Source organism: Piliocolobus tephrosceles, chromosome 2 (assembly GCF_002776525.5).
Source record: "Piliocolobus tephrosceles isolate RC106 chromosome 2, ASM277652v3, whole genome shotgun sequence".
In the NCBI taxonomy this organism is placed as follows: Eukaryota; Metazoa; Chordata; class Mammalia; order Primates; family Cercopithecidae; genus Piliocolobus; species Piliocolobus tephrosceles.
In genome coordinates this window covers 179,558,606-179,578,142 of record NC_045435.1, presented here as the reverse complement: position 1 = coordinate 179,578,142, position 19,537 = coordinate 179,558,606, and the positions used below count along the sequence as shown (strand labels likewise).

Sequence of the window (19,537 nt, the reverse complement as noted above, 5' to 3'; positions counted from 1 at the left end):
CAAGCAGTTCTCCCTCCTCACCTACCCATGTTGCTGGAATTACAGGAATGAGTCACTGCACCTGGCATTTTTTTCTCTTTATCTTGAACTAAGAACTTAAGAATGGGTATTTTACTTTAGATTAATATTTGATAAGTATAGGGTTTTTCTATCTATTAAAACCAAAATTTTAACTTAAGATACCAAAAGTGTTAGAAACCTCTATAGTTCAGTGAACAAAGAGAAAAATTAAGTTGTACTATATTGTACAATATGTTAAATCTTTTTATTTGCAGCATTTTTGGTTTAGTAAAATATTTGCCCTTCTAATTTCATATAAACTAGAGGACCATATTTAAGAATTTAACTGTATTCCTGATAATGCTTCAGCAAAAGTAATTTCTTTTCAACTTTAGAAAAATTTAAGTTACTGATCAGTCTTTAAGAAAGAAAAAAACAAAATTTTTTAAGATGCAAACTCTGTTCTGTTTTCTCCCTTACTGTGCTGCTGTTGCTCCACACCAGCCCGAAGCAGTCGTATTCCTCGACCAAGTGTGAGTCAAGGATGCAGCCGGGAAGCTAGTCGGGAGAGCAGCAGGGACACAAGTCCTGTTCGTTCTTTTCAGCCCCTTGGTATGTATTCCGGCAGGTGTTACATGCATTGCTATCCATTGTGTTATCACTATCCAATTAACTTCAGCATACCTGGGATTCAACTTTATTGTTGACAGATCTTTCTCTCTACCCATTTTCTGTCATTTTGAGGAAAGGAAATTACATGTTTGGGAAATTCCTTTGACTTGATTTACATGTCTGAAATGAATATGTTAGTCATTGTATTAACAGATTGCCTTCATAATCAAGTAAATGTCACATAGATTTAAACTTCAGAATATTGAAGTCTAGATCTTTCTTAACAGGTAAACCTACAAATTTAAAGATATTTAAATATTTAATCTCAAGTGAAATGTGGACTAGTTTGATAAAATACTTTTGTCTTTTTCAGCGGAAATGTTAACATTTCAGCTTAGATCATTTAACTTAGGTTACTAAAAAGAATGCCACAAATTAATACATGAACTACTTGTTAATGGTAGGGATTAACATTTTTATAGTATTTTACAGTTTAACAGTCATTTCCTATGAGCTAATGCTCTTGTCACAGCAGTAAAACTTGTTTGTCCCCAATTGTGTTGTAACCTTGATTGTAATACTGTATTTACCTCAATTATAAAAATATTAAATGATTTCTTAAACAGTCAGTATTAGGATAACTGGAGAGGTATAGTTGTGTATGTACCTTGAGAATCTTTAGAATTTCTGCATAATCCTCCAGCATTTTAACTAGTACTTTGTTTAAATGCACAAGCCTGTAGCCATTTCAGATTTTTTTTCTTTAACACAATGTAGTTTACTGTAAGACTTAGAAAGTTGCTCTTCAGACTTTGAAATGCTCAGGGAGAACATAGTTCTACTTACCCAGTGGAATTCTTATTTTCTCAGATATATATGGTAGTATAGAATTTTTTTTTTTTTTTGCTATGGAGTCTCACTGTCTTACCCACGCTGGAGTACAGTGGCACAATCTTGGCTCACTGCAGCCTCCACCTCCCAGGTTCAAGTGATTCTCCTGCCTCGGCCTCCCGAGTAGCTGGGATTACAGGCACCCACCACCACACCCACCTAGTTTTTGTATTTTTAGTAGAGATGGGATTTCACCATATTGGACCAAGCTGGTCTCGAACTCCTGACCTCAGGTGATCCACCCTGCTCGGCCTCCCAAAGTGTTAGGATTACAGGCGTGAGCCACCACACCTGGCCAAGAATTTCTAATGGTTAATTTCTCATTCTCTAGGCCATTTGGCTCAAATATACTAGGCTTTTTTGTACTGACCTAGAAAACCCCATTAAAGCTAGAGTCACAGGAATATGCTCAACCCTTGTTTGTGTTCCAGCCCCAGGTGCCAGAGAGTTTGCCTCTTTCTTTTCCGTCTGTGGGGAGGTGCCAAAGTAAAAAAAACTGTTCCACATCACTAAGGCTGTGTGTAGCAGGTACTTTGTCAGAGATATTTTTAGTTCATATGCTATAGAGTTGGTCTGCAGAATGTCTGTATGCGTGTATGTGCGCGCACATACATATACGTGGTGCATCCTCATTGATATACATTTAAAGAAATGAAGTAAATCCAGCATGTGTATAAAATAATCATGCCACTTTCAGAAGTGGAGGGAAGTGGAGTTGGATGTGTAGTGGTTTAAGAATGTATGTTATAGGGTCAGGTGGCCTGAGTTCATTCCCCAGCTACGTAACATTTCTATGCCTGAGTTTCCTCATCTATAAAACAAGGATAATAATAGTGTGTACTTCTTAGGATTGTTTCGGAGACTCATAAATGAGAAATACATTAAAAACTCCCTCAAGGCAGTGCTTGACACATAATGAGCACTCTATCGTGGTCATCATGGTCATCATCACTGCCACCACTGCTGCTGCTGCTGTTACCATTCTGCCTCTTCCCCCTGAAACTCTTTAGAAACAGTTAAATTATACTGCAGTGGCAAGGATCTCAGATTTCTTAATGGTACGGGCACCTGCACTTATATAATGTTGATATTGCAGGTTACTAGAAAACATACCAAGAAGAAATCAAAGTGTGTTTCTGGACTTTGTAAACGTGTACAATAGTTAGAGATTAGAGGACCTTTATAATCCACTACTAATTACTGTAAAAGTAAGCATGGTTTAATATGCCAGTTCTTAAAGAAATATTTTGTCTAGTCGTTAATATTCTAGATTCATCTCAAAGCTTCCATGTGACAATTTAAAAATTACTTAAATTTTGATATTAAAGGAAACCATTTTCCTGATTCTCGTGAAAGTTCCTATTTGCACTGAAGATGACTAAACCTTTTAGTCATAGTTTTAGAAGAATTGGCTTTTTTATAGCCATTTTATTTACATGTAGGTACTGCATAGCAAAGGCAGCAGATTAGCCCTGTTTGTTTTGCAGGGATGAAAGTTAGCATTCCCAGAGATTAAGTTGTTTTTGCTATTCCCATTCTCTGCTACATTTGCCTACATTCTTTGGTCCTTTCTATTATTTGTTTCTTTGGTGGAATCCCCTTGTTGCTTGTGACTGGATATTGTTATTCAGCAGATGAATCATAAGTTTAGTGTGAGGGCCCTAAAGCATCAGAAGTAAATCAGAGCCAAGCAAAGTTTAACTTCTCTGGAACTTGCACTTTTAGTTTCCATTTATTTCTGGAACCAAGATATTTTAAAGGCTTACTTAATTTCAGACACCTGTTATCTTCAGTCACAGATAACTATTGATTCTGTAAAGTGTTTCAAAGATTTTTGTCCACTAGACATTTCTAAACTTGTTCAGCTCTTCCTTATCATTTTAGAAATTATTTCTGTTAGGTAAAATTAAAACTAACAATGTATTTTAGTTTATTTTTCCAATGATACCAGTCACCTTTCAGGGCTAACTAAACATTTTGTGCAGCATTCTCTTAGTTTAATCCTCCTCTCTTTCAGTCTTCCTGTTTGTTAAGGCTGTCCTGTAGCAAACGAAAGAGTGACATTTTAACTGCTGTAATATATCTGGGGAAGAATAACTTTCTAAATTAAAGTAATATATTTTATTAAATATCAAAATGCATTTTTTGGCTATTCATTTCTATATGTAAGAGAAAAGTTAACTTTATGGTGTTATGCAAAATACACTAAATTTAGATTTTAGAGCAGTATATAGGGAGATATGGCACAAGTTTCTACATTTTGGTTAAATTATTAGTATGTTTTTATATTCAAATGTGCCTTGATATTTAAATAATCTACTGAATGCAGAATTGGTGTTATGTGAACCATTATGGAAAATGTTATGTTAACAAAATGAGGTGTATTAACTTTTGAACAATGTAAATTAAAGATGGTACATCTACTGTTTAAGGGCAGAGGAATTGAAAGTACAGATACTGAAGTGTATCACTAGTAGTGTGGCTGTAATCAAATTAATTAATCTCTAGGCTTTAGCTTTCTCATCTTTCTTAGTTTGTTCAGGCTACTGTAACAAAATAACATAGATTATGTGCTTTTAAATGACAGAAATTTATTTGGCATGGTTTGGGAGACTAGGAAATCTAAGATTAAAGAACCAGCAAATTTGGTGTCTGATGAGAACTCATTCCTTTGTTCACAGATGATGCCTTCTCATTGTGTTCTCAAATGTTAGAAGGAGCTAGCTAGCTTTCTGGGGTCTCTTTTATAAGGGCACTAATCCCAATCGTGAGGGCAATTTGGCTCCCAAAGGCCCCATCTATCTCCTAATACCATCACCTTGAGGATTAAGATTTCTACATATGAATGAATCGGGTGTTGGAGAAGGTTAGTCAGTTAGACCATAGCACCATCTGTAAAATTGAATACTAATTTACTGCCTCATTGGATGTCAGAATTGAAGGAGATAAGATTTTATTAGTTACTAGTTACCATGGTGGTTTTTTTTTTAAACTATAATGTTCGTATTTTTGTTTCATGCTTGTACCTTCAACATTTCCTTCCATTTGAATACTTCTTTTGTCTCCTGTAGGCCTGTCTGTCCACTTAGGTGTAAGATGTGTTTTTGTGTCAGGAATGATGGTGCAATGCTAATGTTCCATTGCCCGATTTGGCAATACTCTGATCATTGACTATAAAGAATAACACCAGTGTTAACTAACTCTCCTTGCCTGACAGTAGTGCTGCCACTATTCCTTGTTTCTGTGGTAATAGATGAGGTTTGTATGGTCCTGTTATTCCAGCCTCCAGACACCATTCCAGATCAACTGGTGCCCTCTACGCCCCCGATGTGTATGGGGCCTCAGGTGAAGGATGAGTACATTTTCACTATCATCTGGCATTCATCTCAGTTTTTATCCTTTTCAGTTTCCACTAAATAATATTCATGTTTTAAAATTGATTTGTTTTTATTATTTAAATTTAATTTGTTGGAGAATAAACTTTTTTTTTCTTTTCTCCCAAGTAACGTTTTCCCCTTTAGCAGCTATATTGAGCATTTTTCTTACTGGTATATGGACATTTTTTGTATAACCTGTTGTGTCATTTTTAAAGATAGAATTGTTTTTATGTTCTCATCTTTGTCTGTTGTGTTTTTTTTAAAAAAAAAAAAAAACCAAAATGGTGGATGAAGTGTTTTAATTGTAAATGATGGTATAGAAAGCAGTTGAGGGGGAGAATTCATCTCTGGTTTGTCTCTGTATACCTCAGAATGTCGGGCACATAGTAGACACTTAACAGCTATCAAATAGATGTCTCTTAGTTGTAGAATAAAACCAACTTATCTTGAAGGAGAGGAGATAATAATTAGAGCTTATTTTCCTTATAAATTTCTAGTGTGTCTTCATGGATCTCCCTAACCACTATTGGTTGAGGATTGATCTTTGTTCTGGGTTACTCTGTGATTCAACCATATGGATGATATTTGCCTGAACTGATAGAGCTGGATTACAGGGCTATAGACTTGCAAGCCCTTAGTCTGCCAGCCATGCTTTCTTCTACCTTGTGGTTATAAATAAATAGCGAAATAGTGACTGTTCTTTATTTTTCACACATTGTCAGTAGTTTTAATTGCCTTTACCCTTTTATTTTGCCAAAAACTAAATGTGCCCAGAAAATACAATATTGCTTTTAAAATGCTTTGCCCCATTGGTTTTTTTTCCTTCCCCCGTAAGGGTCTTAAAGTTTCCCAACCTGACCCTGTTATATTTATGACTCCTTTAACTCTGTTTTCCTTCTTTTGATGATTTAGGTCCGGGTTATGGGATCAGCCAATCAAGTCGACTGTCGTCTTCTGTTAGTGCCATGCGAGTCCTGAACACAGGTTCTGATGTGGAGGAGGCGGTAGCAGATGCCTTGGTACTCTTCTCCATTTTCTTATCATTATAAATGTTCCAATTATGAAACTATTGAATGAGTAAGCCGGTTTATCCATGTGGGAAAAGGGATGGGGAAAAATCAGTGATTAAATCTAAAGATAAAATGTGGACAGTGTAAAAAGCAGAACAATATAATTATTGATCTTTATTAATCAGAATTGTATACCAGGGCCGAAATTACTGATGGGCTATCAGAAATATAAGTATAGATGTCTTTAATATGGTAATGTGTTTTATACACTGTAGTATACTTAAGGGAGATAAATTATATAAATATGTACACTTAAAAGCATGTAATTTCAAGTCTAGCTTAAACTTTGGTATTTAGGAATTATTTTACTTTGGCGTTGGATTTTGTTTAGTCTTTTTTTTTTTTTTTTTTTGAGACGGAGTCTCGCTCTGTCGCCCGGGCTGGAGTGCAGTGGCCAGATCTCAGCTCACTGCAAGCTCCGCCTCCCGGGTTTACGCCATTCTCCTGCCTCAGCCTCCCGAGTAGCTGGGACTACAGGCGCCCACCACCTCGCCCGGCTAGTTTTTTATATTTTTCTTTTTTAGTAGAGACGGGGTTTCACCGTGTTAGCCAGGATGGTCTCGATCTCCTGACCTCGTGATCCGCCCGTCTCGGCCTCCCAAAGTGCTGGGATTACAGGCTTGAGCCACCGCGCCCGGCCTTGTTTAGTCTTTTATCTGTGTTTTTTGAACGAAAATAAAGTACAATCTCAAGGCAAATTATAATTAAGATACATTTATATCTTATAGTTAGATATAATTCATCATTCTTTATGTCTGACACATTAAACAGTGAGATTTAAAAACATGCTCTACAGATCCATGATAGCTTGTCAGAAGATTGCTATACATATATCATTGTTGTTTTTCTCACTTAAAATTATGTAAGAAGTAGCATTTTTTAAAATGTATATAATTGGCTTTGGCTAATTTCCCAAGTTAATTCAGTATCACTTCCTCTTTCAAATTGTAATACTAATCCTATGTTTGAGAAACATTTACTCAGTTTCTTACCCAGAACTTGTAAGAGATCTCATCTTTGTTTTGAAATTTAAAAAAAATATGTTTCCTAAAATTGTAGATCCTATCTTAACTAGTGTTGATATAATACAATGTTTGCCGCGTAGGTTTGAAAAGACAAGTTTTTAAAAATATTCATTGGTAATAGCTATAATTTATTGAATATCACGTGTAGTTCTGTGCTAACCATTTCACTGTGCTGAATATTTCCCGTTACTTCGGCCACTTGATTATTTTTTATAAATTAATATAATTAAGTAGGGACTTTGTTCTCCTCAGCATGGGATATATTGATCACATCTTGTTCTGATGATATTAAATTAATCAGATGTTTTTGATTTGCTGTTCCTCATCCCTGTATCTCAAATCATGTTTTCTGGGTTTTTTAAATTGGATAATTTACCGATTAAATTCTACTTACATAAATGTTATGAATTGATTGGCTTATTCTTGAACTATTACTTAGAACACCGAGATGGTGTGTTTGAATTATATGAGGAATGTTTAACTACCAAGGCTAAAGTTTGACTCCCAGTAATCTGATTCTGAGTACTTCCATTACTTGCAGAGCACAGAAGTTCCACTTACAACTAACAATTTTAAGGAAAAAACTGTCCAGCTAGTAAGCCTAATTTGTGCTGGAGAAAATCTTAGAAATACATTTAACTTTGGAAATGACAAAAGGATCCAAATAGGAAGAACATTTAGGTTTCTTTGAGAAAACTGGTTATGGGAATATTTTTGTAGCATCACTGTTTCTCTTTGAACTAAAGAATATTGACAAGATTAAAGATATAGCCTGCTAATAAGCAGTTCTTTGTACCTATGTGTGAAAAAAACGTAATGTTTCTGATTATAGGCGTTGTTAATGCCTACTTCACTGTGCTGATTAGCAAAATGTTCTTCATTATTTTCAATTTTTCTCTTTAAAAATTTACTGCTCTCAGCTCTTAGGAGACATACGGACTAAGGTATAGACATTGCTATTTTCTGACATCTTATGATACGATAACTTTTTTTCTTTCATCAATTTAACAAATGATGGTCTTCTATTAAAAATTAAAGAAGAAGTAAAATCCTTAGACATACATCTATTTTTCTGTAAATATGGTTATCAAAAGAGAGATACTGCTTGAATAATGTCCTCTGGAGGTGCTCATTCTTTCAGCTTGACTACTTCATACAAATGAAATGAGGTCATTCACACTGATGTCTATAACAAAAGTGATCCTAGAGCTTAACAGAAGAAACATTACCATTCAAAATTAAGCTAGTGTCTCTAAATCAATATAAGGTTTTTAGTGATGGAAACATCTCTTAAAACTATTTTGAGTTAAATCATATTTTTTTAGATTTTAGACTTTGGATAACTTATTGTCACCTGGAACTATTTTAAATTATTGTGTTTAATCTGTTTCATAGACCTCTTCACCACTCATCAACCAAAATTCAGATATCAGATAACATAAAGATTTGTTTTCAGCTCTTTTAAGGAAATCTTAAATTATTTATTCTTTCTCATTTCGCTTGAAATATGCAAAGTATAACTGGCAGTTACATATATTAAACAAGATTTAGATGTAAAGAAATCAAAGGAATCTGAATATACTTTCTTATATTTATTGAAGTAAACAATATAGATACATTGAGAAAAGCATAGAGGGCTCTCAAGGAGTTCGCCTCCTTAAAATAATAGTAGACCAAATAGTTTTTCATCATACTTTGTATTTTATTTCTCTAGGAGACATGAGGGTTGGGTACAAGGGAAGGAATAGTGGCAAGAGAAGTGGTAATGGAGGTTAAAGGAGAATAAAGAAAAGATAGAAAGACAGAAAAAAAAATGGAACTTTATACATGGAAAATGTTTTTCTGATCCGTTATACTCTTTCTTTAAAAAGGTAATATTTTCTTCTTACCAACTCAAATTTCTAATATAGGTTCTGTTCATTTACATTCTAGTAGTTCTTGGTTTTTCATGAAAAGGGGAAAGGAAAACCCCACATTTTTTAGCACTTCCCACTTTACATATCTGAACTTCATACAGTCTTATTCTGCTTCTACCACTTTCCATAGTTAAAGAATATTTTACCTTCTACTAACTTCTAAAACTTGTTTTCTGAAGAAAACCTAAATACTGACGTTCTGTTATTACAGTGATTAGGAGCATGCTTTGCATTGATTTTAAAACAAAAATCAATCCTTTTGTGGTCAGTAGAAATTATGAAATGCCAATGTATTCTTTTGGCTGCTGCTAATGAGATTCTTGATGTATAACAGAAAAAACCAGCTCGAAGAAGATATGAATCATATGGAATGCATTCAGATGATGACGCCAACAGCGATGCATCTAGTGCTTGTTCAGAACGCTCCTATAGTTCTCGAAATGGTAGTATTCCTACATATATGAGGCAGACGGAAGATGTGGCAGAAGTCCTTAATAGATGTGCTAGTTCCAATTGGTCAGAAAGGAAGGAAGGCCTCCTAGGTCTGCAGAACTTATTGAAAAATCAGAGAACACTAAGGTGAGATGTTTTGTCTTAAAATGATTTTACTATCAGGTTAGCACTTTTTGATTTGACTTTGTTTCTATAATACTTTAGAGATACTGGTATAGAAACAGACTGTCCTGAATTCATATGGTTGCATCAAAGTGTTTTTCCAAAGCTTTAGTCTTTGAGGACCATCTATACCTTCATTTACTTAAAAAAAAAAAAAAAAAAAAAAAAATTGGTTGTTTTGTTTTGTTTTGTTTTTTTGAGACGGAGCCAGACTGGAGTGCAGTGGCGCGATCTCAGCTCATTGCAAGCTCCATCTCCTGGGTTCATGTCATTCTCCTGCCTCAGCTTCCTGAGTAGCTGGGACTACAGGTGCCCGCCACCATGCCCAGCTAATTTTTTGTATTTTTTTTAGTGGAGACAGAGTTTCACCGTGTTAGCCAGGATGGTCTCGGTCTCCTGACCTCGTGATCTGCCCTCCTCGGCCTCCCAAAGAGCTGGATTACAGGCATGAGCCACTGCGCCCAGCAATTGTTCTATTTAACAAAACATTTTAAAAGGAAACTTTTTATTCACACATAGAAATTAAATTTAAAATGTTATTACTTTTAATATTAAATAATAAAATGTACATAGTGATAAAACTGGTTTATTAAAATTTATTCCTGGTAAGTTTTTTAATGAGAGGAAGAATGTTTATGCTTATTTGGAAATGAAGATATATTCCTAGTGTGTGTGTGATATGTGAATTTTAGTGTAATACAAAGTTGAATTGGAATTTCTGTAAGAACAGATATTTGTTAATATTTTGGGTTTGGGGTTTTGTTTCCTTTGCTAATGGCATTATCTTGTTTTTTTCCCCCTGCTTGCTTTATTGTCCTTGTCTGTGTAATGTTTTAAACCTATAGTTGACCCCTTTGAGAACCTAGCTTCAGATATTTCATAGGGTTAAGCATGGTGGAATGTACAGGGTTACTTCCTGACTTGATACCTGTGAAATAAGAGTTTGATGTACTTACTTCCTGTGTATTTGTTTTAGGACGTATTAGAACTATATAATTTAAAATAAATGTTTCTGTATTACCTAAATATATTTTCATGTGTGCATATCACACATCATGAATCACTGCAATCCACCATCATAATATTGTTCCCAGCCCATCAAGATTAAGTTAATATTAGATTCAGCATGCCATTTTAAATGACAAGGGAGTAGGCATAGTTTAGAATGATTTTAGACCTTAAGCAGCAACATTTAAGAAAATGTCTTAACACCTAAAAGGATAGAATTAATGTGTTGGTCATTTTAAATGGCAAGGGAGTAAGCATAGTTTAGAATGATTTTATCCCATCAGTAGCAACATTTAAGAAAACCTCTTAACACTTAAAAGGATAAAATTCATGTATTGGGAATGCCACATGTGAAATTTCCCCTGTCACAATCCATTAATGAAGGATAATTGTATTTCTCTTCTTAACTTTTAACCTTTAAGATAGTGTGGGCTACAACAGAGTAATTGTTGTATTTAGTAACTGTATTTAGCCCTGACTGGGAAATCCCACAAATTTCTCAATTTTTAGGGCTGATGTTTTTTAATGATTTCGTCATTGTTTCTGATTTTTAAGAGATGAAATCTCGCTTTGTCACCCAGGATGGAGTGCAGTGGCACAATCATTATTCACTGCTGCCTTGAATTCATGGGCTCAAACAGTCCTCTTGCTTCAGCCTCCCAAGTAGCTGGGACTACAGGCATGTACCACCACACCCAGCTGATTTTTTTTTTTTTTTTTTTTTTTGAGACAGAGACTAACCCTGTCACCCAGGCTGGCGTACAGTGGTGCAATCTCAGCTCAGTGCAACCTCTGCCTCCCAGGTTCAAGCATTTCTCCTGCCTCAGCCTCCCGAGTAGCTGGGATTATAGGCATGTGCCACCACGCCCAGTACAGCTACTTTTTTGTATTTTTAGTAGAGAAAGGGTTTCACCATGTTGGCCAGGCTAGTCTCAAACTCCTGACCTCCAGTGATCTGCCCACCTCAGCCTTCCAAAGTGCTGGGATTATAGACATGAACCACTGTGCCTGACCATTCCCAACTGTTTTTTGTTTTTTTTTTAATTTATAGAGACAGAGTCTTGCCATTTTGCCCAGGCTGGTCTTGAACTCCTGGGCTCAAGCGATCCTCTCACCTCAGCCTCCCAAAATGCTAGGATTATAGGTGTGAGCCACCATGCCCAACCTAATCTTTTTTTTTTTTTTAAGAAAATTATGTGTAAAGTTACTTTTATATGACTTCTTGCTACAGCAAGATATTAATTAACCGCTGTATTATTTTGGCAGTCGAGTTGAACTGAAAAGATTATGTGAAATTTTCACAAGAATGTTTGCTGACCCTCATGGCAAGGTATGTTTTAGTATTTAAGATTATTTATTTCTATAGGGTATCATTTGTATATTGTCAAAGTAGAAACACTATAGGCCATTCTTATTTTATTGTCCCAAAATGGCAGTAATATTTTCAAACATAATTAAAATTATTTGGTATCATACATAATTTAGAAATTAATCTCTGGTAACTTTTTGAGCTTCTCCAATGATAGATGGTCTAAGACTGAAAATTAAAGGGGATACAGTTACAACTCATGTAATTTAGTCACGTTGGTGTATTTTGTGTTACTAAGACTGTTTTAGTGTTTGTAAAAGACATAATTGGGGTAAGTTGAAAAAGTTTTTAACATTTTGTTTTCATCTATGATTAATTACAGCATTGATGTAAATATATTTCACTTTTGAAATAATAATTTTGTAGAAAAGAATTGTCATTAATTAACCCAAAGGCACAAAATGTGGTTCCAGCCATAGTTTGGTGGTAGTATAAGAGACATTTCTTACATTGAAATAGTCTGTAAAAATTTTCAGAACTTTGTTCATTTTTAATGTTGATTAAAACATATTTATTTAAGTACTTATATGTAATCTGCATGTGTACTGTGAAATTTTGGTTTACCTGGATGCATAGTGCTGTTATAAAACTGTGGTCACATATTCCGTTTCCAGCAGTATGTTTGACAATGGCGAAATCTTTCCTTAGGATGCCAAATGTCTACAGGAGACTTTCTAACCTAAGTGAGAGGGAGATATGGCAAGGAAATGATAAGAAAAATATTAATGAATTTCACTTTACTGTTTCTTTTTGTCTTCCTTTATTGTTGCACATCTCATTTCCTCTTTTTTTTTTTTTCTATTTTTGGTATTTTCATTACTTACAACACTACTTAAAGATAATGAAATCCACTTTATACATAAACTAAAATCCAGCTAATGATTTAAATCCAGTGGGGGATATACTTATTGAAATAAATTGCTTATACTTTAAAACAATATTTTCAAAGATTATTCTATCAGAAGTTTTATTTATTTGAGGATAAAATATCCTATTAAAAGACAAAGAAGAAAATATATTTGGTAAAGTTTGTAACTTATAATTGAACATGCAGGTAACTGTACCATTCTATATTGATACTGCTATCACTGATTACAGCTGTAAGTCTTTAATGTAAAAATTTCTATAAATCCTGAACAAATTAACTGTTGATATTTTTAGTTGGGAATATAAGCCAAAGGACAAGACAGTTATTTGGGTTAACTTGTTTTATTAAATATTTAAATTAATAGTCTATTCAACTTTGAAATACATAGTTATTAAGCATCTTCACTAATTCCTGCTACTGGAAGATATAAGACCAAAGCTAGATTATTTCTTGAAGTCACAGTTTTTGACTTTCTTTTAAGGCAATAATGCAGTTTGGTTGGATGCCATGATATGTAGTGATAAAGACAAACTTTTTTAAAAGATCAAATAGGAAAGCTGAGTTTAACACTGTTATAGGAACTTAACTGAGCACAAATATTTGGCCTCTCTTAATACATGTGGAGAACCAGCTACTATTTTCCCTAGGATTGCATCAGATTTATCTTCTTAGGGCTTTATAGCAACATAAAATTCTTATCTACCCATCTGGTTTGTTTGTTTGATTTTGGTTTTTGTTTTTTAGTCAGTTCTGTGAAGACAAATGTAATGGGAAGATTTTCATATTTTTGTGTGGCCGTTGATTGTCCATCAGAGACTCTGTCAATAATGTAATTCATTAAGGATAGACTAGACATGTCATCATCCTGTGCTGAGTTAAAAATGTTTGAGTTTTTGCATTGTATTCTGATATTTTTAAAATAGCTGCACCCCTCCCTTTTTAATGTATTTTTAGACCAACAGTTCCATCTTCAGAATCAAGCAGTTTTTTTTGGTATCTTCTTTCTGAATGCAATCTTGTTCTATATTAGACTCAGCCACTATTTTCTGTAAATAATGTGGCTTTGCAGACCATAATAGTCTCTGTTCCAGCTTCTCAATTATGCCATTATAGCACGAAGGCACCCTTAACAGGCAATAAATAAACAAATGTGTGTGTTGGGTTGCAATAAAACTTTATTTATGAACATTAGAATGTGAGTGTGTGTGTGATTTTTTTTTTTTTTTTTTGGATACAAGATCTCTTTCTGTCACCCAGGCTGGAGTACAGTGGCTTGATCTTGGCTCACTGCTTCCGCCTCCTGGGTTCAAGCGATTCTCATGCCTCAGCCTTCCAAGTAGCTGGGATTACAGTCATGTGCCACCACACTCTGCTAATTCTTTGTATTTTTAGTAGAGACGGGTTCTCGCCATGTTGGCCAAGCTAGTCTTGAACTCCTGGCCTCAAGTGATCTGAGGTGACCAGCCCATCTTGTCCCTCCAAAGTGCTGTGATGACAGGCGTGAGCCACCATGCCTGGCCATGTGTTTATATAATTTTCATGTGTCACTAAATACCCTTTTGATTGCTTTCAAAATCATTTTTAAAATGACTTTAAAAACTTTTTAAGAATTAGAAATAGCCTGCAGGCCATAGTTTGCTGACCCCTGTCATATATGATCAACTCTTTGTCATTGACACTAAAATAGAAACATATGTTCAGGAACCTATACCCTTGGAAAGCTGAAATTATTTGATGTCTGTAATTTGATAAAAGAACTTTTTACTTCATATGCCCGTATAGAAACAAGTAATTAACCACAATATCTGTAAGACAATAATTTAGACCATAAATCAGCAAATGTATCTTTTAAAGCCTTTTAGTATTTTTTATAAGTGAAGTAGTACAACAGATGTTGTACTGCAAAATGGTAGGCTTTGTTTGGACATTATCTTGAGGGCAGTGAGCCGTCACTGAGTAGATGAGACGTACCTTTGGAAGCATTACTTCAGCAGTGTGAGGGAGAATTTAAAATAACAAGTATGGATAGTGGAGCTAGATTGCTTGGGTTCAAATTCTACCTCCAATTTATTAGCAGTATGTACTTTAATTATTAATTATTAATCTGTAAAACAGTTAATAGTAATATCCACCTCATAAGAGTGTGATGATGATTAAATGAGTCAATATATGTAAACCCTTAGAACATACCAAGTACCATATGTAAGTTTTTTAAAGATCAAATAAATTTTTTAAATTAAGGAGTTTGAGGCAGATTTTTATTTTGACTGCCCTGGACCCATTTTTTGCCCATCAAATGCAAGCAGTATCAGTTGCCAAAAGCCATCCCATATATTTTTGGCACTTGACTCTGGAAAGAACTGCCTTCACTGTGGTGCTTGCTTTGAATTGACGTTTTACGGTATTTGTAATACTACCTCTTGAACCATACTCTTAAGTCTTGGACAGCAAGGGTAGGAATTCAATCTGTGGCTACTAAAATGAGGCACAGTTGAATCTCCTGACAAGCATTCTAGGAAGCTCAGCTGCCTGCAGTCTTTGGATCAGGAGACCATAACACACATCTTACCTAGGGAAAATAAAAAGTAGTATAGTTACTTTTATTATTTCCAATCAATAGTTATTGTTTCAAGCCTTCACAGAAATATTTTAACTTGTGAAAGTATTGTTTCTGAGAGGAGGAAAAAAAGAGAAGAGAAAGGAAAAAATTCTATAGACTGTGCTTTGGAACCAAATGTTGGCCCTGTTCAGAAGTGGGAGTATGTATCTATTATTCTTGGATTCTTTTCAGATGTTTAACCTCAAGGATTGGTAGGGTCTGGAAAAGAAGAGTTTTTGTCTTTAGTTTTCTTAATTTTCCTGGCAAGGAGGTACAAGAGAAACAAAATCATATGTTCTTCTCCCATGCTATTCATTTAAGTCTTGTTTTAAAAACTATTTTGAGTTTATCATAAAACTTTGAAAACATTTGTCACTTTTATTTTCTAAGTGTTTTTCTTCCATACAGGAACTTTGCATTGATGGCGACTAATTTGTGTGTTTTTCTTTTTTTTCTTTTTTTCTTTTTGCATGCTGTCCCCTGTGTTGGAACTCTCAATAGAGAGTAAGTTGGTTCAATATTTGTTGGAAACCTAACTTTACTGCATGACTGTGAAATTAACCCTTTTTCTCTGTTTTCTCTCCCGAAGAGTTCATGCAGTGTTGGAACCTTTGCAATCCACGAAATGCTATTTGCAGTTATGCAAACTATCATTCTGTTTGGAGATATGCTTTTTAATCTACTAATTAATCTAATTTGATTATGTTCTTCTGTTCTATATTTGATGACTGGCACACCTAAGATATAAGGGAGTTAAAGAAAAGTCTGCCTCAATTGTAATAGCTCGAGTATTTTAATTCTTTTCCAACAAATTATATTTATGAGATATGTGGGATAATAAATTGATTCTGTTGAAGATTGCTTCCACTGAATTATTTAAAAATGATTCTGAAGTTTCACAATGTTTTTAAAAAAATTTAACCCCTCCCTTCCCACAATTGACGTTTTATTAATGTCATTCCATAAAAGCAAACAGTGAATTATGGAATAGTAATTCTCATCTTTGTCTTCTGAAAGAAAATGTGAATCACTAGTATTATATTAGCATAGCCATTTTCCACTTTGTTCTTTAATCATAGATAAGGAAATGGGAGCGTATTAACATCTGACAAGAACCCTTTTTGTTAGGGCAATCAAGTAAGAAATTTTGTATATAATTTTCAATAAATTTTAGATATGGATAATGAATGAAGATAGATCGGTGTGTATGTATCTATATGTAAGTACAATTGACTTAGAGAGGGACACAGACTTCTGTGGAATCGAAAATCTGTATATAATTTTTAACTCCCCAAAACATAACTACTAATAGCCTAGTGTTGACCAGAAACCTTACCAATAACATAGTCAATTAACATATATTTTATTTATCATATGTATCATACAGTGCATTTTTTTTTTCTTTTTTTTTGAGACGGAGTCTCGCTCTTTCGCCCAGGCTGAAATGCAATGGCTCGATCTCAGCTCACCACAAACTCCGCCTCCTAGGTTCAAGCAATTCTCCTGCGTAGGTGGGATTACAGGCATGTGCCCACCACGCCCAGCTAATTTTGTATTTTAGTAGAGATGGGGGTTTCTCAATGTTGGCCGGGCTGGTCTCGAGCTCCCGACCTCAAGTGAGCCACATGACTCGGCCTCCCAAAGTTCTGGGTTACAGGCATGAGCCACCGTGCCTGGCCTATATACTATATTCTTATAATAAAGTAAATTAGAGAAAATAAAATGTTATTAGCCAAGCTCATGCCTGTAATCCCAGCACTTTGGGAGGCTGAGGTGGGCAGATCACCTGGGGTCAGGAGTTTGAGACCAGCCTGGCCAACATGCTGAAACCCTATCTCTACTAAAAATACAAAAAAGTTAGGTGGGCGTGGTGACACTGGCCTAACTAACTGGCCTAATCCCACCTACACAGAAGGCAGAGGCAGGAGAATCACTTGAACCTGGGAGGCGGAGGTTGCAGTGAGCCAAGATCGCACCAATGCACTCCACCCTGGATAATAGAGTGAGACTCCGCCTCAGAAAGAAAATAAAATGTTATTAAAATTATAAGGAAGAGAAAATATATTTACTTACTAATTATTAGATGGAATGGATCACCATAAAGATCTTCATTATTGTCATCTTCACCTTGAGTAGGCTAAGGAGGAAGAGGAGGGGTTGGTGTTGCTATCTCAGGGGTGGCAGAGGTGGAAGAAAATCCACGTATAAGTGGACCCACACAGTTTAAAAGCATGTAGTTCAAGGGTCACCTGTGTATGTGTGTGCATATGATCATTTACTAAGTACCATTGATAGGATATAAGCATTTTTGAAAAATAATAGTACAGGCTGGGCACATGGCTCACATCTGTGGTCCTAGCACTTTGGGAGACTGAGGTGAGAGGATTGCTTAAGGCTAGGAGTTTGAGACCAACCTGGGCAACAAAGGTAGACCCCATCTGTACAAAACTAAAAAAATTAACTGGACATGATGATGCATGCCTGTAGCCCTGCCTCCTGAGGAGGCTGAGGTGGGAAGATCTCTCGAGCCCAGAGGTTTTAGGCTGCAGTATGCCATGATCATGCCAGTACACTGCAGACTGGGTGATAGAGTAAGACTGTCTCAAAAGCAATAACAAAATTTTAAAAATAGTGCAATTTCTTATGTAGAGTACAGCAACTAACATGTCCACATTTTTATTTAGGTACTCACATTTTACATAACCAAAAAATATTTCTACTTAAGAAACTCAGAGACATCTTCTTGAAGAAAATGGGTCTTAACAGAACATAAACTTTGGATATGTCAGTGTGAGAATAAAGGCTTATTGGAAGTAGCTAGCCTGAGTCCAGAAAAAAGTAGGAGATGCTAGAAAGTTTATAGGAAATAAAAAGAAGTTAATCTTGGCTCGAATAAAGGGAGGGTCTTCCCTTGCATTGAAGAAAAAGGGTTGGATATATGAGATGTGTTCAAGGATAAAGAGTTTATGTTTCCAGCTAGCCCAAGGTCAATTTGGAGTTAGAAACTTGTCTAAGTATTTTAGACATTATCTTATAGACAGTGAAGGGACATTAAAAGATTTTGTTTCCATCCAAAGAGTGATACCACAGTCTGATGGTGACAAACATGAGTTGACAAACTACAGCCTGCAGGCCATATCTTTCCTGCTGCCTGTTTTTGTGAATAAAGTTATATTGGCACACAGCCATGCTTATTTGTTTATGTGGTGTCAGTGGCTGTGCTAAATGGCAAAGTTGAGTAGTTGCGATAGAGACCATATGGCTTGCAAAGCCCTAGGATATTTACTATCTGGCCTGTTACAAAAATGGTTTACTGACCCCTGGTATACAGAAAATATAAAACTAAATAAAGTCAGGCTACTACAGAAATCCAGATCTGAGGTTGGAAAGGTTTGGTGCCTTTAGTGATAGTGTGGTAAACAGATTTGGAGAAGGTAAGGGAAAAGCTGTTCTAGAGGTTCTGAGGCCTCATGGGATACATCAGAGAGACTATGTCAAGTAGGTCACACTTGTGATAAAAAGAGAATCAGGATGAAGACATGCAAAAGGAGAATTCCTGGCAAACAGAAAGAAGAGGAAAGCCGTGTCAAGTTACAGAACGGCCAAACATACTAAACTTAATGAAGACGCTGTTATACATCAGGATTAGAAAGTAATTTGTGGGAGCAATAGAGAGGTAATTTATTGGGATGACTTCTGCATCTGTAAGCAAAGGTTTTAGGTAGAGAATAAAAGAGTAAAGATAGAGGAGACCATGTTTTAGAGAGCAAGAATATAAAGTAGAAAGATTAGCCTTAAAATGAAGAAAATCACTTCTTGCTTGAAGAAATGATGATTAGAAGGATAGGTATAGAGGAAATCAAATTGAGGGAAGAGTCAATGGAGAATTTCATGTTGAATGACAATAAAGAAGATAAGTTGGGTCATCTGGTAATAGAGTGGATGAGCACAACTGAAAACTAAGTGACCTAGCTTTAAGTCCTGGCCTGGCTATTAACCATCTGTGAAACATTGGGCAGGTCATGTAATTCTCTGGTTCCCTGTTTCCTCATCCATAAAATAGGAGGGTTGACCTAGGCATTCTAATGTCTGTGATTTTCAGAATGGATTTTCATATAGGAAAGCTTGAGGTTGTAATCTTTAGGAGCATAGACAAGTGTTGAAACAAGGGTGAAAGTGAACCAAAG

General features: G+C 35.4%; 1 protein-coding gene across 6 annotated transcripts in view; it reads left to right on the top strand.

Annotated features, from left to right (window-relative positions):
• The window catches only part of CLASP2 (cytoplasmic linker associated protein 2), a 233,029-nt gene that overhangs the window by 131,150 nt on the left and 82,342 nt on the right, over positions 1 to 19,537 (top strand). For 4 of the 6 annotated variants that reach the window (XM_023214684.2, XM_023214682.2, XM_023214679.2 and 1 more), the window contains 5 exons: positions 505 to 612; positions 5,793 to 5,899; positions 9,226 to 9,470; positions 11,781 to 11,844; positions 15,852 to 15,854. In XM_023214684.2, the coding sequence (XP_023070452.1) occupies positions 505 to 612; positions 5,793 to 5,899; positions 9,226 to 9,470; positions 11,781 to 11,844; positions 15,852 to 15,854 (527 nt within the window). The remainder of the gene's footprint in view (positions 1 to 504; positions 613 to 5,792; positions 5,900 to 9,225; positions 9,471 to 11,780; positions 11,845 to 15,851; positions 15,855 to 19,537) is intronic. The other 2 variants (XM_023214681.3, XM_023214685.3) reach the window with 1 other exon arrangement.